This window comes from Aulonocara sp. 'chitande type north' Nkhata Bay, linkage group LG19, assembly GCF_057382095.1.
Source record: "Aulonocara sp. 'chitande type north' Nkhata Bay isolate Kocher_YH1m ecotype deep benthic linkage group LG19, A_spYH_male_GT1.1, whole genome shotgun sequence".
NCBI classification, from domain to species: domain Eukaryota; kingdom Metazoa; phylum Chordata; class Actinopteri; order Cichliformes; family Cichlidae; genus Aulonocara; species Aulonocara sp. 'chitande type north' Nkhata Bay.
The window spans coordinates 23,315,361-23,342,421 of NC_141362.1; the positions used below are offsets into that span (position 1 = coordinate 23,315,361).

A 27,061-nucleotide genomic window follows, 5' to 3' on the forward strand; every position below is an offset into this window, starting at 1 on the left:
GCCAGACTGCTTTGAGCTGATAGGAAGGAAACAGCAACTCAACCAGCGTTACAACCAAAGGATGCAGAAAAGTATGGGCTCAAATTGTGGTCATAAATATTTTGTACTTGTAAATCAGGATTTGTATGTGTAAAAAGAATTTGTGTGTGCATAAAAAAAAGATTTGTGTGTGGACTTAGCCAAAAAAATACGTGTGAAACTCTGCACTCAAGTTACAGTAAGTCCACACACAAATCTTTTTCTCACACACACACACACACACACACACACACACACACACACACACACACACACACTATTTTTACACATACAAATCCTGATTTGCAAGTACAAAATATTTATGACAACAATTTGAGCACATAGAAAAGGAGCTCTGGACTCACGACACATCAAACCTTGAAACACATGAACTACAGCAGGAGAAAATCATAGGTGCCACTCCTGTCAGCTAAGAATAGGAAACTGAGGCTAAGATTAGCACAAACTCATCAAAATTAGACAAGAAAATTTGAAAAAAAAAAACATTGCTGGTTTGGAGAGTCTCGATTTTTGCTGTGACATTTGGATAGTAGGGTTAGAATTGAGCATTAAAGCTCTTCAGGCTGTTGTTCAGTGTTGGGAAGGTTAATTAAATGTACTCCACTACAGATTACAGAATACCATCCATCCATTCACTTCCACTTATCTCTTCAGGATCGCAGTGGGCGCTGGAGCCTATCCCAGCTGTTTTAGCACAAGAGGCAGGGTACACCCTAGACAGGCTGCCAGTCTGTCACAGGGCTAACACAGAGACAGAGAACCAATTTCACTCATGCGTTCATACCTATGGGCAATTTAGTGTTTCCAGTTACTCTAACCCCACTAAGTACATGTCTTTGGACTGTATACATGTCTTTGGACTTCCTATAGGAGGAAGCCGGAGTACCCGGGGAGAACGCACGCAAACACGAGGAGAACATGATGCAAACTCCACACAGTAAGACCCTGGCCTGAAATATTGGTCAATATTGGTCGTTGTGTCCTTGGGCAAGACACTTCACCCGTTGCCTACTGGTGGTGGTCAGAGGGCCTGGTGGCGCCAGTGTCCGGCAGCCTCGCCTCTGTCAGTGCGCCCCAGGGTGGCTGTGGCTACAATGTAGCTTGCCATCACCAGTGTGTGAACGTGTGTGTGAATGGGTGGATGACTGGCTGTGTAAAGCGCTTTAGGGTCCTTAGGGACTAGTAAAGCGCTTTACAAATACAGGCCATTTACCAATAAAGTGGACCAATATGGCATTGCCATATTTTCCCTTTGCATCTTTCCTGGCCTTCAGACAACAATTCTGATTGCTAAAGTACCGAACGGGACAGGCAAAAAAGCAAAAAAAAAAAAAAGTAATTGAACTCAGGACCTTCTTACTATGAGGCAACAGTGCTAACCACCGCGCCCCCATACTGCCCATGTATTACCAAATACATACCCCAAAATGTATTTTGTAAAGTATTCTGTCAAGTTACTCAATGAGGGTAACGTATTCTAAATACTTTGGATTACTTAATATATTGTCATGCGTTTTACAACTACGCGAATATTCTATTGCTGTTAGAGAGTTCTGGGATACCGTTGTGATAGCTCCCTCAGGACCACGACTCCAGTCAGAGAGTGGGGCACAGAGAGCGCTTTCCAGATATACTTTAATGAACATTAACTGATTGAACACCAGGCCAGTGGTACAGCAACTGGCATACTCAGTGAGAGTATGGGAGTGCATGTGTGTGGCTTTAAATTGTTCTACCAAGCAAGTTCATCTGGCATCATCCACGACTTGCTGCTGTATCAAGGGGGGTCCACATTCTTCAATGCTCCCCTGAGTGAAAAGGAACAGAAGCTCCATCTAAGGGGGCAAAGTTGTCAAAAACACTATGCAAACCCATAAAAGAACCCCAGCTCTTCACAGGTTTCTGCTTGGTCCAGAACTTGCACACCTCCTTGGGTGTCAGGTGCATTGGTACTGTATGATCAAACTGCACCGGTGGAGCTCCCCTGATGGCAGACAAAGACCTGATGAAGAAGGGCCATGGAGCCTGTTATTACAGGTCTGATGAAGGTCTGATTGCAATGAAATGGTTAGACAAGAAATGTGTCAACCTCCTAAACAATGCCTGTCTGTTCATGCTTCTTTCATCGGTCAAACGGTGGAGCAAAGAGTCCAATGCAAAGATCACCATTCCATGCCCATCACTCATCCCTGTATATAATTAGCATATGGGAGGAATTAAACTTTCTGATGTGCTATTACACCCGTATAAGACAAGTTATAAGTTACAAGTTAAGGAGATGGCATATTCCACTTTTCAGGTACATCCTTGACTTGAATACCTGGTCTACAAGATGGACTGTGCCTTACTGGACCAGAAACCAATGGCTCTCAAAAGGTTTCCACCTGGCTGTGTCTGAACCAAGTTAACAAACCAGCATCTAGAGTTGGACAACCATGATCCAGCTCTCCAAGACCACAGAATAAATGTTACACTCTAAGACCCCAACGACCAAAACCACAAGCAGATGTGCTTGATTTGCACTTTTTCTATTTTATTTTATTTTTTAAAACAAAACTGATTTTGCAGAGTAGCATTCGAACAAAGTGGTCTGAATGTGAGTATTTTGTGCTGTAGCACATTTGTCACATTTGCAGATGAAAAAACTATGTATTTTGTTGTTGTTTTCATTCCATCAACTGAATGTTCACTGGCATGCTACTATAAATAAACTGTATCCAATGCCCGGGATAGTTTTTGTTATTAATTTAATTATAATTTGGCCCTTTATTTGATTTTCTTCAACTGCATTATCTAATGTACTTGTATTTGCATGACATTTTACCATAAACGGACATCTCAACAGTGTGGTACAGATCAATATTTTAAAAACTACAGCAATAGCACATCGAAGGTACTGAAGTTTTGCCCATCTTATTCTTCTTCTGAAGTGGTGTTGGAATTTCCAAGTAAAAAAACGCATTCCTGCTCATGCACTGCTGGTTCCCTTCTGCTGGTGCCAGGTCCAGTGTGTAACTGACAGCATCAACATTAGAGCCTCTCATTGCGCGTTTTGTTTGGGTTTCAGAATCAGAGAAAATGTATTCATCCCAGGGTAAAAAAAAAAAAAAAAAAAAAAAAAAAAAAAAAAAAAAAGGATCCCACAGGTTATACTGAAAACCCTGGTCGGCCACTCTCGGCCATGGGCCATATAAGTGCACGCTCATCCATTCGAGCTAAACCTGTGCCCAATGTTACGGAACAAATATATATTCTTAGTGATTTTTTTCTGGTTGTATTGTTTTATGTATTTTAATAATAAAGGCCTGTATAAAGCAAGGCCAGCTGTGAGAGAGAACTAGGTCAGAGGGTGACAGGTCGACTTAGCAACAGAGGCATATTAATAAAATGCAGGAAACCAGACAGAAAAAGCGGAACTAAATAACAAGGAAGGAGTTGTTTTTATCGCAACTATGTGTGACGTGTAAAGGACCAAAATAACACCTGTATGATACACATTTTTTGGCTTCTAATGCTAGAGATCTGCAAAATGGCTTTGGGCTGTGCACGTCTCTCTCTCTTCCGGAATTTGATTGAATAAATAATTATAAACACTTTGAAGACTGAGTCGTGTTCTCTGTATTCAGTAAAAGAATCATAAAGAACTAGATTTAATACCAACTGCAATTAATCACCAAAACTGGCGAAGGGATAAAGAGGGGATAGCCTATGAAACACAAAATGACTGCCCTATATTCCACTTATTTAAACAAAGTAACTTTATTCTGAATATCATCCATTTAAACTGTGACTGTAACGGAATACAGTTACTCATATTTTGTATTTTAACGTCCTAAGACTTGAGCTCTTTCATGGCATGCATTTTTAATATTTTTTGCTATTTTTACTGATTTTGATAGAACAGTGGCAGCATAATATCCATGTAAGTGTTTATCTGGCCCTTGTAGAGAAAAATTTTGTATTTTGGTCTAGACAACCCAAAATGTGATGTCCAAATATGTGGGCGCCGGGTCCTAGGAGGTTAAATACATAACGCTGCATTTAGTTACTCTCCAACACTGCTGCTAGTGGTGGTGTAATGGTGTGAGTAACACTTTCTTGGCACTCTTGGAACCACTTTCTACAAACTGCAAACTGTTTTAAACACCACCCTGATCATTGTTGCTCACCATGTCTATCCCTTTATGATCAAAATCACCGTCTGATGGTTGCTTTCAACAGGATAACACACTTCACAAACTGCAAATCCTCTCAACCCAACACCAAATAACCACATGGATCCAGTTTAACCGTAATTAATGCCTCAAAACAATTAAGGTAAATCTGAAGGCAATGGGTCCAATCTCATGCTAGGAAGGTATACCTGAGGAAGTGAAACAAAAACATCTATAATATCATAATATAATCGAACTTTTACATTTAACAGGCAACATTCGGATCATGACCTTTAAACTGTAGGCATCATCCAAGCTGCAGACAGTAACAATTATTGCCATTATAACTTAAACCTGCTCCCCCCAAAGACACAAAAAAACATACCTGTTGAAAAGTCAAACTTAATAATAAAAATATCAAGAATTTCCTCAGAGAAAAGTACAGTATTAGCACAGCAGTTTGACTTAAAACATACCCAGCTGTAAGAGTCAAGAAATTCCCTGGACCTTCGTGATTCATGGTGGCTGGGAAAAAAATGACAAAAATATTTAAATAATACACACAACGACAAGAAGGTTGGATTCCCAGAGAATACCAGGTGGCCAAAACGGTCATCATATGCTATGTGATCCATACTGATGTATGTGAAATCACAGAAGATCACGAGTTACCAAAAACCTCAAAGCTGGACATATGCTTTGGTGATCCTCTAACTAGTGCCATCATCATGTCAGCAGTTCAGTTTGGTGGGATGCCAATTTACTTAAAGGATCATCTGCTGTTGGCTACTCCAAGTTCTCAGATAGTTATTAAATGTAAAATATGTAGTCAATGTAAAGCTTGGAATGCTAATACAAGTCTAAGATATCATTTTCAAGTTGTATGTGATGGTAAATACCAATAACAGCGCGAGACATTCATTTTGGTGAAAATTGGCTCAAGGTCACACCAAATGTTAATAATGATTAAGAACTTTATATTACCCACATTTTTTGTGGATCATCTTCAAACTTCACAATATACAAGGCCTTGAGAGGCAGGGCCTCGTCTCTTTATATTGAGATGTTGCCTTTATTCCCAGAAAAGTCTTTAAGCTTTATTTTGAAAAGTCCAAATCTGATCGAAAAACAAGGTAGATTCAGTGGTTCTTATGCAGCTGCTACTACTCTGAGCACTCAAAGCTCTTTACACAGCTTCCCTCATAAACAAAAGTACCTTTTTCCCCAAAGCTCTTTCTATCTAACATTCATAATCCAGTGTATGCGTCACAGACACACTTGGGGTTAGTGCCATGCCATATAATATATCACATATTACGGTGATTCGATCGGGATCAAACCACTAACCTTACCATTAGTAGGTGACCTGCTCTACCTCTTGAGCTACAGCCACCCCAGGTGAAACCCCCCCCCCACTTTCGCCATCTCTTGTTCTTCGAAGCTGACCACTGGAGAAATTCTATGGTATGTTATATTGTGGATTTAGTAAATGTTTTTTCTCTCTTCAGGCAGGGCAGTTAAAATATTTGCAGTTCTTCAAGTCAACAGTTTTATATTAAGGACTATTTAAATGGTCACACTCATATCACACAGTATTAGAACCAATGTGTCCTTCAAAAAGCTTGTAATTATTCAATGATGGCAATTAAGAAGTATTCACTGAAATGTAGGGATTTTACTGGCACCAGGTGCAAAATATGTTTTCAGAAAACAATGACACAATGAATTCACAAATGCCCCTGATTCAAAGATGCACATTCACGATCTGATTCACTGTGTTTAAAAAGTGTCCATCGTAGTGCCTGTACATCTTATCCATTAGTTCTATGTCAAGTTCAGCATCCCCACCCTCTTCAACACTTTGTCCACGTTGGGAATGAGTTTTTCCTGAAAGTCCCACAGTCGTTTATCCACATTAAGCTGCTCCAGGGTTAATGATCCCTGTAGAGCCACACGGACATGAATGATCCGACAAACATCGAGTGGAACCTTGTAGCGTTCTCCAAAATTCTTGATCACTTCATGGACTGAAGTCCACTCCACCATTCTGTGACACAAAACACAAGACAGTTAACTGCTTGGAGTTAAGGTTTTAAAATGCATTGATTACTGAAGATCCTGTTCTTTAGAAGAGCCCTGAAGGTTCTCTGAAAGTTTCACAAATCAGCCTTGGGGGATAGTGAATGCTCCCTCAAGGTTGTTCTGGGTTTTTTGGCAATAACTTTCAGAGAACATTCCATATGGAAAGTTTCACAGAATAACTTCAACTTAAGAGATTGTTAAGGAAAGATTGGAGAAAAATAACCCTCAAGTTATTCAGACGTTCTTAAATATGTTTTGTACTTGAGACTTATTGTAGCAAACGGTCATTTGATGTTTCTTGTATGTTTATCATGGTTTTGGAGAAGTTCAATAACTAAGGTACTGTTTTATTTAGTTGTAGTTATTTTTTTTTAATAGCAGTCATACAGTATATGTATTATTGAGTAAACCGAAGAACTGTATCCTAAATAGAGTAAATCTTCCATCTGACAAATTCAGCTTACCTTGGCCGAACTATCATCTTGTGTGGATGGTATATGTTTCTGGCGGGGTCCTCCCTGTAGATGTGCTCCAGAATATTAATTCCTGGCACCCCGTTCCACTGAGGCAGGTGAAACCGTCCGCTTGGCTCAAAGTGTTTCTTTGGGAAAATATGATTCTCAATAAGGAACACCCCTGCCTTCAAATCAGATAAAAACAAGTCAAATACAACTTATTGTATGGGATACTGAATTTTTGATGAAATGTAATTGTGTTATTTTTTTCAAACTTATTACAAGAACAGCCTACATTTGGATGCTGATTTCGGAGCGTGTTCATCAAAGACATCAGGTCATCGTGCTGGTATGGCATTATAATCTCATCAATGTCATTCAACAGGACGTAGCGAGAACGCTCCATTGATCTGTAAATGCACTCATTAAGTGTGGTCAGCTGGCCAAAGTAATGCAAATCCCCTCCATGCTCTGAGTGAAGCCAGCCACGAGATGGATTCAGATGCTTGTCAATGGGCCAAGGAACCATTTCCACAAAGCCCTCGTTGCTGTAACTCTGCAACAGGCGATTGAGCTCTGGACCACAGCTGGTGTTATAGATCACCACTCTGTTCACACCCAGCAACCTGGGACAAAATAAGGCAAATTAGTTCATCGTTGTCAGCAAACAAAACAGATTACTAAAAACAATTGTGGTTTATATAGCAAACAGTTGGTCATTTTTCTATCCTTAGTATAATATTTATACTGTGTTATACTATTTATACTGTATTAGCCTGTACCTGTCACAATAGCTTGCAGCTATGTGACTGATAAAATACACAGACAAAAAATAATATTATAATCATTAAGAGTAGTCTGTGGTGTTTCTCAAGTAGGAGGGACACTGTCTATTCCTAACTGGTTCTGAACAGCTGGAAATCCACAGTTTACAGGGCTAAAAATCCATTTTCCTACAGTGTCTGAAAAGACGTACAGCTCCTGCAGAAATTTAAACAGTGCTACTGTAAATGTTTAACACCAAGTGATAGACGTCTGAGTGGTAAGACACTGTCCAACTACACTTTTAAAAAAAAACAAAAACAAAAAAAACTCTGGCAGCAACAGGAGTAACAGACACAACTGTGCAATGTGATACAATCCAGACACTGCATTGAAGAGGAGCCTTTGCAGAGCTTGTTAGGTTTCATTCTGTGTCAGGACCAGCTGCTGTTGCACATTTTTGACTTTGTAGCTTGTGGTGGTGTTGCAGTACTCACTTGTACATCTCCAGAGTCTGTGCAAACTGAAGCACATTGTTGTAGTCACCAAAGAGGTTAGAGATGCAGACTGTGAAGTCAAACTGCATGTTTTCTTCCTTCTGTCCAACTGTGTCTTTGTTTCTTATTGGGAGCCATTGATCAGTAGATGGACTCTCTTTGTCTGGTGTAGTCAAGAGAGTGACATGTGTCGCATTGCAATTCTGAGGAATCTGACACATGACATCCGTAGTGACAAAGGGAAAACCAAAGTTATCTGGATGCTGTAAAATTGTTGCTGGAGTGGTTTTACTCAAATAACCAGTACAGCAGAAAAAGCAGTGAAGGGGTTGGATGGAGTCTCTCCTAAATATGCCAATGATGCGTATATCAAAATCCTTCACTCTTTGGTCCATGTAGGCTGACACCAGTAAGTGCTTGGTATTGTTAAGCGGCGTGATGGTCTGCTCGGATATCCTCATGGAGCAAGCACTTGGCGGCCCAGATGGTTTTGGGATTGAGTTGTATGTGCTGGGCGTTTTCACAGTGAAGACCAAAAAGAGGAAGAGTGCAGTGATGAAGACGAGAACCAACTTCTTTTTAAAATGCTTTAACAGCTCCATCCAGGCAGTGGAGATGAAACCAGTTCCCAACCTGTACCAGAACACAGAATTGTGGTTAGTTTCAAAACTAGTTTTGTTCATGAGCAATACTTCACCAGGCTTTCAAAAAGGAAACCCTAAACATTTTCAGTGGGATATTTTCTTGGGTTGTTTATTAAATCCCTTAACACTGACCTGTCAATCATTCAAACATGAAAAGGCACTTAAATCAAGAATGAGCCAGTGTTGTGTCTACACAGACAACTTAGCAAACAACCAATCATAAATTTTATGTTAAAGCACCTTGTTACATGCAGCCTGATTCAGCTGAATCTACACCAACAAGGTCATTCCTGAAGAAATATTAACCAAAACCTTGTCATATCTCAGCATGCTGTGCAGTGTATCCTTAACAATATGAGGAAACTGGACAAATGGAGGGCAAAAGAAGAAGTGGCAGGCCTAAAAAAAAAAAAAACTATCTACAGCAGATGAACAGTATCTATTAAAAGGCAAACAAATAAACAAACAAAAAATCCAGCAAAGACCTGGCACAGGAGCTGAGATGCATCTAATCCTCCAGTTGATCGATCTACTGTTCAGTGAAGCCTCAACAAAAATCGTCTCAATGCAAAGGTGGCTGTCTAGAAATGTTTGGCAGAAAAGTCAAATTTTTTCCAAAACTCGAGTGCCTTGAGGTGACTTTAGTTGTGATTTGGCATTAGAAAAAATTTTTTTAAACTGAAATGAATGAGCTCTTGTGATGGTATTTGCTTAAAAATGTGCAAATAGAAACAAAAAGAAAGAACCACAACATTACAACTAATACATGCTGTGAGCAGTACATTAAAAAGAAAAAGTATGTCCATGCTTTTTTCCTTTGTTTGATCCATGCAATTAAGAAATGTTTAATAACAGTTAATACACCTACGACTAGTGGTGTGTATGGTTGTCCAGCTGCACCATGGCACGACAGAGGGTGATTAATATGGGCCAAAAAAAAAAAAGAAGTCATTGGACATCCTCTTCCCTCCTTGAAGGACCTATCCAGCACTCACTGTCTCACGAGGGCAGGCAGCATCCTACAGGATTGCACACACCCAGGGCACCGGGTGTTTAAGCTGCTGCTGTCTGGCAGGAGATTCAGGGTACTGGTATGTGGATAAACAGACTCAAGGACAGCTTTTACAACAGGGCAATAGCCCTAAGCAATGCTAACAGCTGACCTGATTGGCCATCACGTGCAATGAACATTCACCCATTCATTTATATATTTATTAAGTCATTCATTTTTCTTTTGCTCATACCTTTTTTGCACTTTTAAAAAAAAACCACTTTAAGTTACTGTGTTGTGTTCAGGTGTGCATAGTGCTGATGTGGGACAATTTCCAATTTCGTTTGTACTATTGTACTAGGTATGACTCTGACAATAAAGCATTATCTTATCTTAAAAATATATATTTAAAAAAAGTTAAAAAGACTGTTGCAGAAGCCAGAAAAGAGTGGTTTAAGACTGGCGGAAGACCTGCAAATAAGGACATGGAGCAGTTGGATGAATTGCTGATGGGAATAATGGAAAACCAACAACCTTTGGAGAACATATGAGATGAGCTCAGACGGGGGATCAAGCACACCTAAACTGAGTATATTAGTGCACTGATTTAGCCTCTCCTAATCATTTTATACTATTGTTTGTCATCAACAACTGTCTCATCTGTTCATTTAATCACATTAACTGTTCTTGTGTGTAGTTGGAAATCAAATGGACAGAAATGCAGAGTTGCAAGGCAACTCCCTAATGGAGCTTCGGGAGTTGCAGAGACGTCAAACGGCCGCTGGCTATGTCCAGATGTTGACGAGAGGATCCGTTATTACTGAGGGCCCTCGTCTTTGTGGTAACAACTGGGTTTTTCAACAGGACAACGCTACAGTACACAATGCCCGCAGAACAAGGGACTACTTCCAGGAGAATAACATCACTCTTCTGAACTATCCCGCGTGTTCCCCTGATCTAAATCCAATTGAGAACCTTGGGGATGGATGACAAGGGAAGTTTACAAAAATGGACAAAAGTTCAAGGCATCTTCACCACTTGGAGAAATGTTTTCAGTTGCCTCAAGGAAAGGCTTGCAATCAAGCATGCAGCAACAAATTTTTGAAGTGATCAAAAATAATCGTGGAACTACTCATTACTGACTTCATGTTTGGAACTTTGACTTCAGTTTAGGAGGGGGGGCTTTTTTGGAGGTGTGATCCTAAACTTTTGATCAGCTGTAAAACCGCCTGTTTCAGTTTAATTGTTTTAATTGCATCAAAAAATGTTTTGTCTCACTCCCATTTCTTCTCATTGCATGTTGAAGCTCTACTTGGAACCTTGTTAAGATCCAATCATGCAAAATACGATTGTTTTTTGCCATTTTTCAAGATGTTTTAATCTTTTGAACGGGACTGTATAAGAGATATTTAAAGTTATCAATTTTTCCTATGCTGCATAATTCCATAAATCTTGCTTTATACTTTTCATGTCGAAAATAGTAAAAATAAAGTAAAAACATTAATGAGAAGGTTTGTCCAAACTTTTGACTGGTAGTGTACATTTTCTAGTAGAGAGGTAACGAGCTGTTAAATTTATTTAGAAAAAAAAATGCCCACGGGAATATGGAGGAAAAACACAGACATGAATGTAGCTTACATCTGTGGATCTGTGCAAAGCTGGCAGTGTTAAATTTCTTTCAAAACCCCCACGTGGGCTTGTGATGTATTATATTTTAACCTTTTTTTTTTTTTTTAATTTGCCTCTTACGGGCACCAGCATACCCTCCGCATTGATCACTCTGCTTACTGCCACAACATCATCATGCAGTCACTTATATTAATGCCACTATTAAGGTGTGGTAACCTGCTGCAGTATTCTCCTGAATGATAGGTGCTGGGCACAAATGTACCGATGTAGGAAGAGAAGAAATCAAAACCAGAAGCAAATAGTTTTTCCAAAGTGTTTTTAACAAAGTCTCCAATTTTTAAACAGCTGCAACATTGTCCTCTGTATAACTGTATCCGAGTTTCTGTACTGGAATATCATTAAAAACGAACACACTCAAACATTTGTGTCTTCAACCCAGCTGTGACACAACCCGCCACGTTACGAGAAATCGAGAGCCACACAATCGGCCGCAAATATTGTGACGAATGCCTCATGATGTGATATCAAAATCAGCGAGCGACACCCATGACACAGGTTGCACAGCAAGCATAAAAACAACATCATTATCCATTCCTGGGTCCACTCTTCTTTGATTTCCATAGCCAAAACAAACACTGTGGTATCACTGAGTTAAAAGTGGCCCAAATGATTTCATCTTCAATAAAATGATCAGTGTGGCTGCCTCCCAGCTGTTACAGTAACATTAACATCCAGGCATGCATGAAAGAGAGTTTGAAGTTAGCAGGAAGTTAGTTTGCCAGTTTCCATCTAAAGATGAAATTCCATGATCCGACTGGCACGATCTGATATCATCGTGTTGGTGTTGTTTCCAGATCATCATACTAAATGTTGTTCCAGGATCAACATTGCAAGTGACCAATCAATGTTGTGACGTCATACTTTTGCGACTTCGAGAAAAACCGCCGTAAAACAAAAAACTGTACTTAAGCTGCGAGAAACCGCCTCTGTCCACCGATCAACGGACCCTGACCCTGACCCTTTAATAAATGGTAAGCAGAACTGATATTGTCCTTGCAACATTGGAATTTCATAAATACATGAATGGCTTGGCGCGCAAAAGAATAACCTGGAACAACATTTTCATGATGATCTGGGAACAACACCAACACTACGATATCAGATCATCCTTCTGACTGACGGATTTCTAAAAACACTAAATTAAACAGCACCAGTGTTTGTATGGTTTATGAAGTTGGGCTAGCTGGCATAGAATGGCTAGCTACAGAGCTATGGTTAAGATAATACAAACAAATTTGCAGAACGAAGATTGAGGATGAACATTAACTTTTTCACCCCAAAACCCCTTAATGTGATAGTCAAATATATATACAGTCAACCATATAACAGGTGTACAAGCTAAGCCTACGCTTGAAGCCACTGAGGTGTATGACTGGTGAACTTGACAAGAAAGTCCAGTCAATAACTCCAGCTGTATTTACCTTGTCAGTTTAAGCAGTCTAAGCAATCACCGTTGATTGCATTTGATATTTCACAATTGATCGTAAGATCCAACATAAATCACCGCAGTCACAAACTGTTTGGTCCTTCCAACCAGCAACACCTGACCCTAATTAAATGTTCTACCTTCCATACAATCATTTACAAATACAAAAAGTGACACCTAGAGGCACACATAAGGTAATAAGCAAAACACAAAAATGGCTCCTACACACCAGGCCCTAAGTGCAATGGCTGTCAGACATGACAATTCTAATTATAAAGCAAATAAGGAGCCAAATTAAAAATAAAGTACTTCCATTTTAGACACACACACAAAAAATAAAATAAAATAAAAGCACTTAAATACACTTTTAAACTACAGTCTAATGTAAAAGACAAAGTTTAGTTACAGGGATTTCAAGAATGTTGGTCTTTGTCTTTAAAGTCCATTTTTATCATGAATGGTTTCACGAACACGTCTAAGGGGCCAAGAATCTCGGGGGACAGAAGAACCCATTAAAATAACTATATACCCTGGTTTTAGATTTTTCCTCTTTTGGTTGTCTTTTTGTCTCTTGTGTAACAAAGGCAGGTATTCACGTATCAGGAGGATGTGATTTGGAGTAAATGACTCTAGGTCTTTTGGATCATCAGGCAGCTTTGTTATGGGTTGATCAATTACAATTGCTTCAACTTCACACAGAACTGTATTTAATCCATTGTTGTTGAACTGTTGTTGCTGAAGAACTGATCTCAAAATCTTTCTGACCATATGAAATGCCACCAGTCTGAGTACTCACAGCCCTGCCATCATCTATCACGTCGGCAAGCCATAAAATCATAAAAAAACCAAACAAACAAACAAAAAAAAACAATCCAAAAGACATGAGAAGCCAAGCAGGAAAGACAAGGGAGGGAGAGGGGAAAGGAAAATAAGCAACCGCCTCTGTCAAGAGCCAAGAAAGGTCACACATACAAGTTTTCTTTACCTCCTTTTCTTTTGTAGGATTTATACAGAGTTGATTATTTAAGTAGGGTTCCAGCCTTCTTCTCTTACATCCTACTTCACGAAGGATTGTTTTCAGTTTAAGGAACTAAGCAACAGCCTCCTCTCAGACTCAACGGGAGCCTGAAAAGTATGTCATCAATCAACATGTAGCATCTGGCAAGTCTTTTACTTTAGTAAAATTTACTGTGGACTCACTTTTGACTTCAGGGTCAACTGGTTCTATGGAGCTTTCCATTAGACTGGAGGGGAATCACTTTCCGGCTTCTGCAAAACCTTTGGTCCTTCAATATAGGGACTGTTATGATGTGGGATATTTTGCGGCAGGGTGGGATTTACCACTTTGTCAGCGCAAATCCTTCCTTATCCCAATACAGAATCATTTAAGGTCCTTCGTCCCTATTAAAACAAAGATGATCACTACTTCAGTCAATGCACCACTTTTGGGATTATTCCAGCCTGCTGAGCTCAGCAACAGAAATCCTATACAGATTACAGACAAGTCAGACTCAAAATTTATGCAGCACTTGATGATGAGTTGTAGCATACCATTCTCCTATCTAACCCTGCCATGCCACTTAGTATCTAAGGCACAGATAAGAACTTGACGAAAACCGCCAAGGTCTACAAACCATCAGTGGCTCTCCTATATCATTATTGGTCACCTGCAGCCTCCTCAAATGACCTTTGATATTAGTGCAGCACTCACTGCTAAATGCCTTGACCCGACTGACCTTTCCTGCATTCATTCTGACAAAACATAAGTACCTCAAAGATCTTCCATTGTAATCATTTGAACATCCATTAGTGCTCATTGTTGCTGATCACACTGACCTTATCTACAGCACCAGTTTGTCCTGGAACCCCGGGGGTCTAGCTGCCACTAAGACTCGCCTAGGATGGGTGTTGTTGGGTTCAAGTCAATCCTGCTGGTAAGCAGAAACTGTTACTGTAAGCAACCACACAGACACCAGTGCACGTTTCACTCGCAAGGGTTTCAAGGAGGGCAGTGCTTGCACTCGCCTGTCCAAGCAACTGTTTTATTGACAACAGAAGTTACACATAATTTAGTTAACCACGTGACAATTTTAAGCATGATATCGATCTCTCCAGTCGCCCTCATACAGAGTGTGACTTTTCATAAACTAATGTGTATCATGCTGAAACAGCAGAAGTGAGCGTTTTGCTAAACTATAAAAACAGGAACTTGCAATAGGTCATATCTCAAATGATCATTTAAAAGGTGTGAAATCTTGCACTTTAATGGAACATTTAATGGTTTCTAAAGCTATAATGGAAAATTTTAACGTCGTGGCTGAATTCTGTCTGCACAAGGTACATTAGTATTTTAATCAGCACACATACAAGCAATGGAACTAAAGCTGATCTAGCTCTTTCTGCACAATGACAACCATATTAGGACACTCAGGTGTCACAAAGGCCAACTCAGCTTATGCAAACTCATCATGCATTTCAACAATGTTTCCTCTTCATTAGCCCTGTGGCGTTAGATCTTAAGAGAAATGTGGAAAAGTTATGGCAACTTACCGCCGTGAGAACCAGGTAACTAGATCCCTAGAGGATCAAGAAATTATCAGCCTTCTGGAGACCAAGATGACCAGAGTAGAGGTGAATGGGATACCTTTCCATGCTCAGCACAGGTAAAAGTTATATATAATGGTATAAACCTTTATCATGGCAGAAATTTTGAACTGTCATAGCAGGACATCCACAGATGTAATACATAAACCTAACAAGAGCAGAGTTCCCATTAAAGATATACTGTACTGTGAGCCACTCCTCATTTCTTTATCTTTTCCTTCCAGCCTGCATTGCTCTATGACCATTTTATACCTTTTAAAGTGTTGCTGTGTTTTTACCCCCTTTTATGAGCCTGAAACCTGAACAGTTTACATAGTTTTGCAGAGCAAGCATCATAGTGAAAACCTGCATATGAGCAATCCTTTGACTACATCCTGCTGGTCACACAAATATTGTGGGAAATATAAACAATAGTTTTGGAAAGTTGGAAAGTTATTAAAAAAAAGAGAAAGAAAACATGGCATAGAGTCTCTTCATTTTCTTTTCCAACCTGGTGAGTTTCCAAAAAAGGCCAGTTATACTGAACCTTTGGTGTATTACTGTAGAGTTTTAAACTTACAATATCATAAACTAATTTACTATTTTATTTTTTCAGTATACAATAGTACATGGCTCAGCATAGGGGGATAAAAAGAAATAAATCACACCTCATAGTAATTTCTGATGTGAGCTTCAGTAGGTTTTCTTAGTGAACATGATCTTTGCCACATTTTTGTGGATTTGCACCATGTGTAAATAGTGTGCATTACTATAGCAACCTTTAAAACACTGACGTATTTTTTACAAGGCCATGATTCAATAGAAAATGATGTGTGCACTGTGCCACTGATGTCATTTTGTTTTTCAAAACATTCCATAAAGAAGTTAAATAATAGATGCTAATTTTATACATTAATTAAGTTGGTGCATGTCTTAAATACCTAATAATCACATCAAATTACACATTATACATTTCGATGAAGCTTGATCGAGACATGACGGCATTCTTCTTATAACCAGGAGAGATGAAACAAGAGGAGAGGAAAAGTACAGCAGTCGGGTGCGACACCAAAGGAGCAGGAAAGTTGAAGGGTGGAGCAATAAAAAACATAAGTAAGAATTGACAGAGGGGCCATTATGGTGTAATAAAAGCAAAAACTATGAGGCCAGGGCTGGTAAAGTTTTTAAACTGAACTAAGTACCGTCAGCATATTGTCTCACAAACTGCTGAACTTCAGCAGTGAATGCAGACTTCATGTTACTGCCATAATATGTTTCTTGCAATTCATAGGTGAACTACATAATGTCCCGAGAAAAAATAAATACAATAAAATAAGAACGGTATTCTGTGGTGCAAAATAGCTCGGCGAAATTATAATGCAAATACAATGAAGTTACAAATGTGTGTATGGTATAAACGCTAGGACACAAGAAAACGCTATATAAATCTCCCCGAATAGAAGATAAACATTGAGCTGATGTTCGAATTAGAATATTTGTATTAATTCAAACATCAGCTTAAAGCCACTACCATTCCGCAGGTAACTCACTCGAGGCTGAAGTGTGGCCATAGTATGTTCCCCGTTTGTGCCCACCAGTCGAGAAATAGAGTTTGAATCCGTGCGTCTGCAAGTGCACTCGGAGCCTTCTCCTCTGCTGCTCTTTTTCTACTTGATTTTGCTGTCTGGAAGTGACCAAGTCATTGTCATACGTCAGAATACTAGCGGAAATCATTCGGGGAAAAAAAATCGAATAAAACGGTTTGCAAACAGAAAAACGCGCAAAAATAAATCAGATCGGAGAGGTGGTTCGTTTGTGTGCTGAAAGAGAAATTATTTCCTTACTTGGTACTAAAACCGTTTTTCTGGAAATAGAATTACGACTTCAAATTTCAACGTTACAATGTTTTTCCTCACGTGGCCCTATACGCCTTTATTAGAAAGAAAAAGAACCCAATTAAAAAGAAAAAAGTGAACATAAATATCTAAAGAAAGTAGCAATCTAAATGAAATAGTAGTAATACTGTAAATGTTTATGAGCTTCCTAAATCTTGCTCCTCAAATACTATCCGCATGTTTTTGTTTTTTTTTTTTTTACTCGACTTTCGTCGTTGCCTGTTCTCAAAACCATTCCTTACCTTGTTTGTTCTCCTTGTATTTCCTCTTTGGCAGTGTGATTTTCCCCATTTCCAAATTCTTGGACCTGCGCCCAGAGTCAGCCCTGTGCTTCTATACAACCGTCACTCCCCCTTTCGCATTTTTTTTTTTTTTTGGTGGGCTGTAGGTCCTTTCTGTTCCTTTCCTCATATCAGGATTTTGCGCTACCTACAGCTCATTTTCTTATCAGTTCAAAGTATTTACATGTCTCTGCTATTAAATAGTGCAGCTATTGTCTCTGCAGCACAATTACCCATTGGATGGTATGGTCTCAAACACAAAGAGTGAAATGTTACAATTAACCCCATAGTCTGGGGTGAAATGGAACACAATGAAATAAGGGTACTGACAAAACATTAACATGTAATCTTTTTTATTCAACACATGAATGTACTTAGAGCCATTTATTTAGCTACGTGTGTGTGTAACAGAATGCAGAAATTTAGCTTTTGAACATATTCCAACCCCCCAAAAAAGACAAATTATGGAATTTTCTGCAACTGAATATTTCATTAATTTTGGTTGGTCTTCCTTGAGTTTGGCCTCATTGGCTCAGTGGGCATTATAACCTACCTACAACTCTTGCACCAACTTTTGAACATAACAATGAAGCTGAAAAAATTTAGTTGTGCACCAGCATCGCAATTCCATTACTTTTTTTCATGGCTTACCTTGGTGTGGTTTGCAAAGTGCTTCAGAAAGATGAGGAAATCTGTTTCTTGCACCCATCCTGATTTCCACTACCAATACTTCCTACTGGTCCATCTCTGACACAGTGGTCTGCATAATGTATGTGTGGGAACACAAACAGTGGAGGAATTGTGTTGCCAATGTCATTAACCTCATATACAAAAGCGACCAGTGAACCTCTCTCTGCTGATGTTGTTGCCCCAAGTTGTTTAATATAAGTTAAAGTAATAGTGTGGTAAGTTGTAACATCTGCATTATTGTTACAACTAACCCAGACTGTTGCTGTTACAACTGACCCAGACTCCTATAGCCATGAACTAGCTAACATTACAGCCAACGGCTAAAACATTAGCACTAAAGACCTACACAGAATATATCCCCATAGGCATACAAATAACATAATTTAAGTTTGATGAGTTTAACTGCAAAGCAGATAATGCTATTAGAAATTGAAATAAAGTAGAAAAGCTTACTTTTTGGCATACAAATTACTTTTTATTTTTCGTGTAAATTGTCTGTGTTTGACAAAATGTGCTGATTTTTTACATGTGATAGCAGAACTGAATTGGGCATGCACAGGATGAATCACATCATTTGAAACTTAGCCCTGATTGGAGAAATTGGAAGTGTTACAACTGACCCACGTTACAACTGTCCCTGGTCTCCCCTACTCCTTTGTCAGTAGGCCGCGGACCTCTGGTCGTGGCGGAGGACTGGCTGTGGTGTATCGAAACTGGTTTCACTGTCGCTCATTGATGGTTGAAAAAAATGTCAACGTTTGAACTACAGCTGGTTAAAATTGGAAATAAAGATCCGTGTTACTGTGGTGTAGTCTATCATCCACATGGACCTAACGGTCAATTTTTAAAGGAATTCAGTAACTTTTTATCTTCCATCTTGAAGTTGTCCAGATTGCTAATAATTGGCGATTTTAATATGCACATTGATGATGACTCTGACCTCTTTGCCAGAGGTTTTCTTAGCATCATGGACTCTTTTCACTTCACACAGCATGTATCTGGCCCCATCCACACCAAAGCGCACACCCTGGACCTTGTTTTTACTATTGGCTTAACCATTGACTGTATTAGTTCTGAGGATATTTTTATTTCGGACCATCATTGTATTATATTTAATTTGTCTTTTTATTTGCCTCCTCCTCCTGAGAGTCGTGCTTTTAGCTTAGATTCTTCTACTGCTGCTACTTTTTCTGACGTTTTTAATTAGGTTCTACCTGCTTCAAATGATGTTGATTTATTAACAAATCTTTTTAATAATTATTGTCTTTCTATTATCGATAATATTTGCCCTTTTAAAACTAGACTAGCCCCTGTTACAAAACCCTCGCCCTGGATAAATCGATCTTTCTCTGTGGCTACCTCTAAGTTCAGATCCTCCATCAGCTCTCTTGCCTATGGGGTGCCTCAGGGCTCTGTCTTGGGACCGTTATTGTTTTTGTTGTATTTACTCCCTCTTCTGCAACTTCTTAGCTCTTTCTCTGATATTTCATATCATTGTTATGCAGATGATATTCAGCTATATATCTCTTTTAAGCCACCTGATGTTTCTAAGCTCCAAATCTTGCAGTCCTGCTTTCCGTTAGAGATTGGATGGCTGGTAATTACCTTCAACTAAATGCTGATAAAACGGAAGTCATTGTCTTTGCTACTGAGAAATTTGTTCCCCTCATGGTTAAAAATCTAGGCCCTCTTGCTTCTTATATTAAATCCTCCATTAGGAACCTTGGTGTTACATTTGATCCAGCTCTGACGCTGGACACACACGTTAAATCCTTGGTTCGCTCTTGTTTTTGCCATTTAAGAAATATCGCTAAGCTGAGTCCCTTTGTGTCACGTTCCGAATTGGAAATGATTATTCATGTTTTTGTTTCCTCTCGTTTAGACTACTGTAATTCCTTGTTAATTGCTTAAGTAATGCCTCCCTGGAACGACTGCAGGGTGTTCAAAATGCTGCTGCTAGGCTTCTGATAAAGCACCACAAATACTCCCATGCCACTGCCCTGCTGATTCATCTGCATTGGCTCCCTGTCAAGTTCAGTGTCCATTTTAAGATCATAACCATGACTTATAGGGCCCTGCACGGTGTAGCTCCAACTTACATATGTGATCTTCTTCTTCCTTATCACCCCAGCAGGTCCCTGAGGTCCTGTGACCAGGGGTTGCTGGCTGTCCAGCATACAAGGTTAAAAACAAAAGGTGACAGAGCGTTTGTATCAGTGGCTCCCAGACTATGGAATTCGCTCCCTTTGAGTTTGAGATCTGTGGACTCAGTCATGTCTTTTAAAAAGCAGTTAAAAATGTATCTGTTTAAACTTGATTTTGGTTGATTTTGTTTTGTTTTAGATTTTAATGTCCGTTTTCTGCCTTTGTAAAGCACTTTGTGATTTTATCTTGAAAGGTGATATATAAATAAAATTTTACTTTAAACATGCTTTCTAGTATTACTTCATCCCATCCAAATTTTGTTTTGCAAAGCTCTTTCTTTAATTTTGTCAGGCAGCAGAACTGGTGCAACCCCCCCCAAAAAAAAGAATAAATATTGATCACATTCCATGTCTAGTACAGGTTTTTTTGGCACATCTATTTTTTAGGTTAAATGAAACAGTTTCAAAACACCACTTTAAATCCAAAGCTCTATTCACAGTTTCTCTCTGTCAAGATTTAGATCCTTCAAGTCTTTAGCCCTTTGCTCATCTGGGATATTTTGCAACAGGGTGCAATTTACCACTTTGTCAACGTAAATCTACGGTGGCTGGGAAGTGCAAAGCACAACAAATTAAAAAACGGCAACAAATTAAAAATCCACAACAAATTAAAAAACCGCAACAAATTAAAAAACGGCAACAAATAAAAAATTCACAACAAATTAAAAAACCACAACAAATTAAAAATCCACAACAAATTAAAAAACCGCAACAAATTAAAAATCCGCAACAAATTAAAAAACCACAACAAATTAAAAATCCACAACAAATTAAAAAACCGCAACAAATTAAAAAACCGCAACAAATTAAAAATCCACAACAAATTAAAAAACCGCAACAAATTAAAAATCCTTGACGGAAAGGGATTGTCTGAAATACCGGAAGTGGAGAGTGATGTCACGAGAGGGGGCGTGGCCAGAATTTTTGGTTGAGGCGCCATGTTTCTGGGCCGAACAAAGCGCTAGCGAAAGAGGAGCGAAAGTACACGGATAACACCAGCTATGGTTCGTACTTGCTGTGCGGTTGGTTGTAAAGTTAGATCGCACGACCGGCAAGAGAATAAGGTTGAAAATGGTTTATCTTTTCATTCTTTCCCCACCTGGAAGCAACATGAGGCAGCTCATGTATCGGATGTTACCAAAAGAAGGCGTCTAGTTTGGATAGCAGCTGTGAGACCAGCTGATGTCCAGTTCGATTCCATCTCCAAATATCTGTTGGTGTGCTCCAGACATTTTCATTCCGGTAAGCTATAGATATGTTCATATCACTCTTTATCGGTCTTTTAAGTCTGACATCACTAGCCGTGTCTTGGCTCAAACTCCCAAGAGCACCTGCAGGTCCATAAATCACACGATCACTGTGGCATCACTGAGTGTTGAAAAACTATCTAAAGTCTTTCATCTGTAATAAAATGATCCGCGTTCTGCTCTACCATGTGTAACAATTGAGTTTATCATCCAGGCATCCATGAAGACGAAATTAGCAGGAAGTTAGCTCGCTAGATTCCATCTAAATACAATATAGCATGTCCTAACTGAGGGATTTTGGAAACAAAGTCAAACGTACAGCTCTGCTATCACTTCCAACATAAATGAAGACAGAAAACTAAACAGCAGTGACGTTTGTAGGGTACTGAAGTTTGGCTAGCTGGTGTAAAACGATGTGCTACGTGACCGTTAGCGGCACAGCTATGTTAGCATAATATAAACACTAACTTTTTCCACTTAATAAAAGTTATCGTGAGGATTCTCGGTGGTCAGAAACAAATGTAATCGCATCGCAGGATGCTGTAAACGGACCAAACTCCAGCCAGGAGAACAACTGAGATAATCCATCCACAAGGATGAATAGGATTAGTCATTCATATACTGCTGCATGGGCTGGGCTGTAGCTACATCGTAAGGTTTTAAAAACTGAGCTTTCAAATGATTAGTGGTGATAGAAGCAGTGGGAAGCCAACAGTGATCACTGACTGTTTTTAGGAGTTTTTTGAGATTAAATAGAAGACAATACAAAACATTAAACATGTTAACAACACAAAATCCATATTAAACGCAGACTACTTTAGGCCTGGAAGCAGGATTTGTCACACCACCACTTAAAGACCAGATAGCCTATTAGTTTTCTTTTCGATGCACTCTGAGGTCATAGCAAATTAGAAAAAAAAAACATCCTAATGAGTGATTTTGCAGAACTACGTGCTATTTATAGACTTGCTAATTATTTGGCATTATTGCAGCAGACCAGCCAATGAAATGGATGAAACATCGTGACTGGGTTCCAGCGCTACACAAGGGACCTGCTTCAAACATACCACCATGCCAATACTTCTTCCATGTGAGGGTGAAGAGGTGACCCTTCTGGATAAGATGGTGAAGGTTTGCTGCCGTTTTGATGAACAGTGTGGTAGTAAAACCAGTGGAAAATGAAACTTGCTCCTGTTAAATATTCTTAAGTCTTGTGCTGTATAAATAGCGGTAATTTTTCAGAAGATAAATTGAAGTAATTGATAGTAAATTAAGTAGTGTTAGTAGTGGGTGATATCGTGTAAATGCTGTCATGATTTTGTGTAAACATTTTGTCTTTTATAAACTATAAATGACATGGATTCTACATTGTAACTGATGTGATATTCTATAATAAAAAAGAGGCAAAAATTAGTTTGTTTCTTTATTGAACTTTTGAACAGTGGTACTCAGTCAGTACATATTCAGTAAATGCAAATTATTTACATGGCAGTGCACTTCAGGCATAAATCTAGACCCTTATATAAAACATTATGGGTCATTCCCACAACCCACAGCTTTACTGTGCTCCAGCAAAGTATCCAATAGCAGTGACAACTCCTCCACAGTAGCAGGTGGGATTTTTCTGTTTTGAGGACGGCTCCTTTTACCTTTCAATACGGATGGTCTGTTTATGTTTTGATCCAGAGCAGTTTTTGGGCAGCTGAAGAGGAGAAGTCTATCTTATGGCCAACCTCTGGCTGTATCTTGGTCATATTACCCAGCAAAACCCAGTATGCAGGTTCATCTGTAACAGCCCTTGTGCCACAGATCCGCATTGTTGCTTCTACTTTAAAAAGAAGAACAGCGACATGGCTGCAGGTCTCCACGACTCCGGCCATACAGGTGCAGTGGGCGGCTTCAACCTTCCCTGTGATGCTCACAATGACCCATGGCTGCAATGCTGGTTCATTCAGTCTTTGAGAGTGCAGTACCTGAAACATACAAGTTACAAGTTAATTTAAAGACAAAGACTAATGAGCCAAGGCCAACATAAATGTGTTTTATCTACTTTCAAATCCATTTATCATAAATGTAACAAAGTGTTTAGAAAGTTAGCACATACATGTAATTTTCCATTTTTTTATGTATCCATCTATAGAACGCTGCATGTTATATTCCAAATCTGCCTGTTCTCTTTCAGAAACCTGACTTCAGAAAATGAAACTAAAGTATGTAATCACTTTATGGAGAAAGCATAAAGTTTGACTTTAGGTGACAATTATGGACACGTAATATGATAAGGAGATTCTGCAGGTCATTAATCAATGTATTATAGTAAAAAATGTATTTTTGTGACACAGGACACAAACACGGAAGCAAGATATGTAATTAGGATTATTTCTAATAAATATGAATAAATAATTGCAATTTCTTTAACCACTGAGAATAACTAAATCCTTCAGAACAATGTCACATCAATGCACTCTACTCACTATGGCTACGTTCACACTACAGGTCTTAATGCTCAATTCCGATTTTTTTGTCTGCTTGTTCACACTACAAATAAAATGTGACAGCAAACACGCTCCTTTGTGAACCCTCAAAGTGGCCCACATATGCAAAAGCAGATGTCACACACAACACGCTCTGTTTAGACCCAGACCAAACAGTATTGTTTGACTGATGCCCCTTAAGTATAAAGATTTGTTTCAGACTTTGCTTTAAATTATTTTGTTATTTACATATGGCCTAATAATTATCCTTATTGCCATTTTAGAGAGGAGCGGTGCTTCAAAGGATATGCAGATTTCTGTCAGAATCTGCAGATTATACAGTATAAATAAAATGTTCATGTTGTCTTCCCAACAGTTTCACTAACATCTACACGGGATGGACACGAAGCGCCGTTGTTCCTGACCACCGAGAATCCTCACGATAACTTTTATTAAGTGGAAAAAGTTAGTGTTTATATTATGCTAACATAGCTGTGCCGCTAACGGTCACGTAGCACATCGTTTTACACCAGCTAGCCAAACTTCAGTACCCTACAAACGTCACTGCTGTTTAGTTTTCTGTCTTCATTTATGTTGGAAGTGATAGCAGAGCTGTACGTTTGACTTTGTTTCCAAAATCCCTCAGTTAGGACATGCTATATTGTATTTAGATGGAATCTAGCGAGCTAACTTCCTGCTAATTTCGTCTTCATGGATGCCTGGATGATAAACTCAATTGTTACACATGGTAGAGCAGAACGCGGATCATTTTATTACAGATGAAAGACTTTAGATAGTTTTTCAACACTCAGTGATGCCACAGTGATCGTGTGATTTATGGACCTGCAGGTGCTCTTGGGAGTTTGAGCCAAGACACGGCTAGTGATGTCAGACTTAAAAGACCGATAAAGAGTGATATGAACATATCTATAACTTACCGGAATGAAAATGTCTGGAGCACACCAACAGATATTTGGAGATGGAATCGAACTGGATATCAGCTGGTCTCACAGCTGCTATCCAGACTAGACGCCTTCTTTTGGTAACATCCGATACATGAGCTGCCTCATGTTGCTTCCAGGTGGGGAAAGAATGAAAAGATAAACCATTTTCAACCTTATTCCCTTGCCGGTCGTGCGATCTAACTTTACAACCGACCGCACAGCAAGTACGAACCATAACTGGTGTTATCCGTGTACTTTCGCTCCTCTTTCGCTAGCGCTTTGTTCGGCCCAGAAACATGGCGCCTCAACCAAAAATTCTGGCCACGCCCCCTCTCGTGACATCACTCTCCACTTCCGGTATTTCAGACAATCCCTTTCCGTCAAGGATTTTTAATTTGTTGCGGTTTTTTAATTTGTTGCGAATTTTTAATTTGTTGCGAATTTTTAATTTGTTGCGAATTTTTAATTTGTTGCCGTTTTTTAATTTGTTGCCGTTTTTTAATTTGTTGCCGTTTTTTAATTTGTTGCCGTTTTTTAATTTGTTGCGCTTTGCACTTCCCAGCCACCGTATAAATCCGCCTTTATCCCAAGAAAGTATCATGGCAGCACTGATATAGGAAGAGAAGAAGTCAAAACCAGAAGATAAGACTTTGGCAAGTTTTTTTTTTTGCAAAGTTATTCCAGAAAGTCACTTTTTAAAAAAAGATTGCTGCAAACTCTCCCTCTGTATAGCTATATAGCTCAGGGCTTCTGTACTAGAATATGATTAAAATGGTGATAAGTGATGCAATCATACTCATGTCATCAACCCAACTGGGGCAGCCATTGCGCAATGCTCCAGGTTGCAAAAATCGCTTTCAAAATGACAGCACACACCACAAATTGCACCCTCATTTTTAGCATGCACCACCACCTGACAGGGGCAGGCATTGAGCATAAAAATGGCTTAATTCTTACTGACATACTTTATTCCTTAAGCACAAGAAAACGCTATTTAAGTTACATCGAAATCGGAGTAGAAGATAAATACTCGGAGTGGTCGAATTAGAATATTTGTATTAACTTAAACATCAACTTAAAGCCACTATTCACCATTCAGCAGGTAACTCACTCGAGGCTGAACTGTGGTCAGTATGTTCCCCCGGTTGTGCCCACCAGTCGAGAAAGAGTTAAACTTTGAATTCGTAGGTCTGCAAGTGCACTCGGAGTCTTCTTCTCTCCTGCTCTATCCGGGCGTGACCAAGTCATTGTCATACGTCAGAATTATCCGGGGGGAAGAAACGAGTCAATAGGAAAAAACGAATTCGTAAAATCGCACAAAACGTTTTGGAGAACTGGGCTTTTTTTGTTTTGTTTTATTTGTTTGTTTTGCGTTGTGCACTGACGCACTCGCTTCTGATCGTGGTCTAAGCTTTATCGCGCAATGCCAACTACACACAGCTAACTGCGACGTAGTATTAGGGGCACATTAAGAAAACATATTGCTGATCATTTTGAGAATAAAGTCGAAATCTGTCAGTTACAGGCTATTTCCTTTTGTGCAAACCCACTCTTCCACATTTGTGTGTTTTTCTCTGGCCAGATAGAGCGTTCTGCACCATTACCACACTGTGTTTATGGGCTGAAAGAGAAAGACTTTCCTGTACTTTTTGCTAAAACTGACTGAGGTACGATTCCACAAACTCAGAATGCTCATTTCGACCGTTTTTCTCAGAATAGAATTACGACTTTAATCTCTAGATCGTCGATCATTTTTTTTCTTAATGTTGCTTTGATACTCCTTCATAAGGCTAAACCCCCCCCTTGGGTTAATTTGTTATCAAAGTGACTAACACATAGCAGAGGAAATGTAAACAGTACCATCCATCCATTTTCTTCCGCTTATCCTTATCAGGGTTGCAGGTGTGCTGGAGCCTGTACCCGCTGTCGTAGGGCGAGGCCTGCATCGCTGTGGTAGGCTAATGTCTTTGGACTGTGGCAGGAAGCTCTAGAAACCGGAGAGAG

At 39.3% G+C, this 27,061-nt stretch overlaps 1 protein-coding gene across 9 annotated transcripts; it reads right to left on the bottom strand.

Annotated features, from left to right (window-relative positions):
• Window positions 1–2,536: 2,536 nt before the first annotated feature.
• Window positions 2,537–27,050, bottom strand: LOC147307044 (uncharacterized). 9 transcript variants are annotated; one of them, XM_086274070.1, is made up of 7 exons: window positions 14,576–16,858; window positions 13,940–14,140; window positions 13,725–13,864; window positions 7,990–8,622; window positions 7,026–7,356; window positions 6,740–6,915; window positions 2,537–6,240 (listed from the first exon to the last, which is right to left on the bottom strand). In XM_086274070.1, exons 4-7 carry the CDS (start codon window positions 8,589–8,591, stop codon window positions 6,018–6,020), a joined length of 1,332 nt encoding a protein of 443 aa, XP_086130196.1. In that variant the 5' UTR covers window positions 8,592–8,622; window positions 13,725–13,864; window positions 13,940–14,140; window positions 14,576–16,858; the 3' UTR covers window positions 2,537–6,017. The 9 variants fall into 9 exon arrangements, with proteins under 9 accessions (XP_086130196.1, XP_086130197.1, XP_086130198.1 ...); XM_086274071.1 differs by lacking the exon at window positions 13,725–13,864; XM_086274072.1 differs by lacking the exon at window positions 14,576–16,858 and having other exon boundaries at window positions 13,940–14,543.
• Between the last annotated feature and the right edge of the window lie 11 nt (window positions 27,051–27,061).

Coding starts and splice junctions, on each gene's coding strand:
- LOC147307044 (XM_086274068.1), bottom strand. CDS start 27,003: ATGCAGGCCTCGCCCTACGACAGCGGGTACAGGCTCCAGCACACCTGC. Junction 7,357..7,989: donor CAGACTCTGGAGATGTACAA/GTGAGTACTGCA, acceptor ATTTTGTCCCAG/GTTGCTGGGTGTGAACAGAG. Junction 6,241..6,739: donor AAGATGATAGTTCGGCCAAG/GTAAGCTGAATT, acceptor TTTGTGTCACAG/AATGGTGGAGTGGACTTCAG.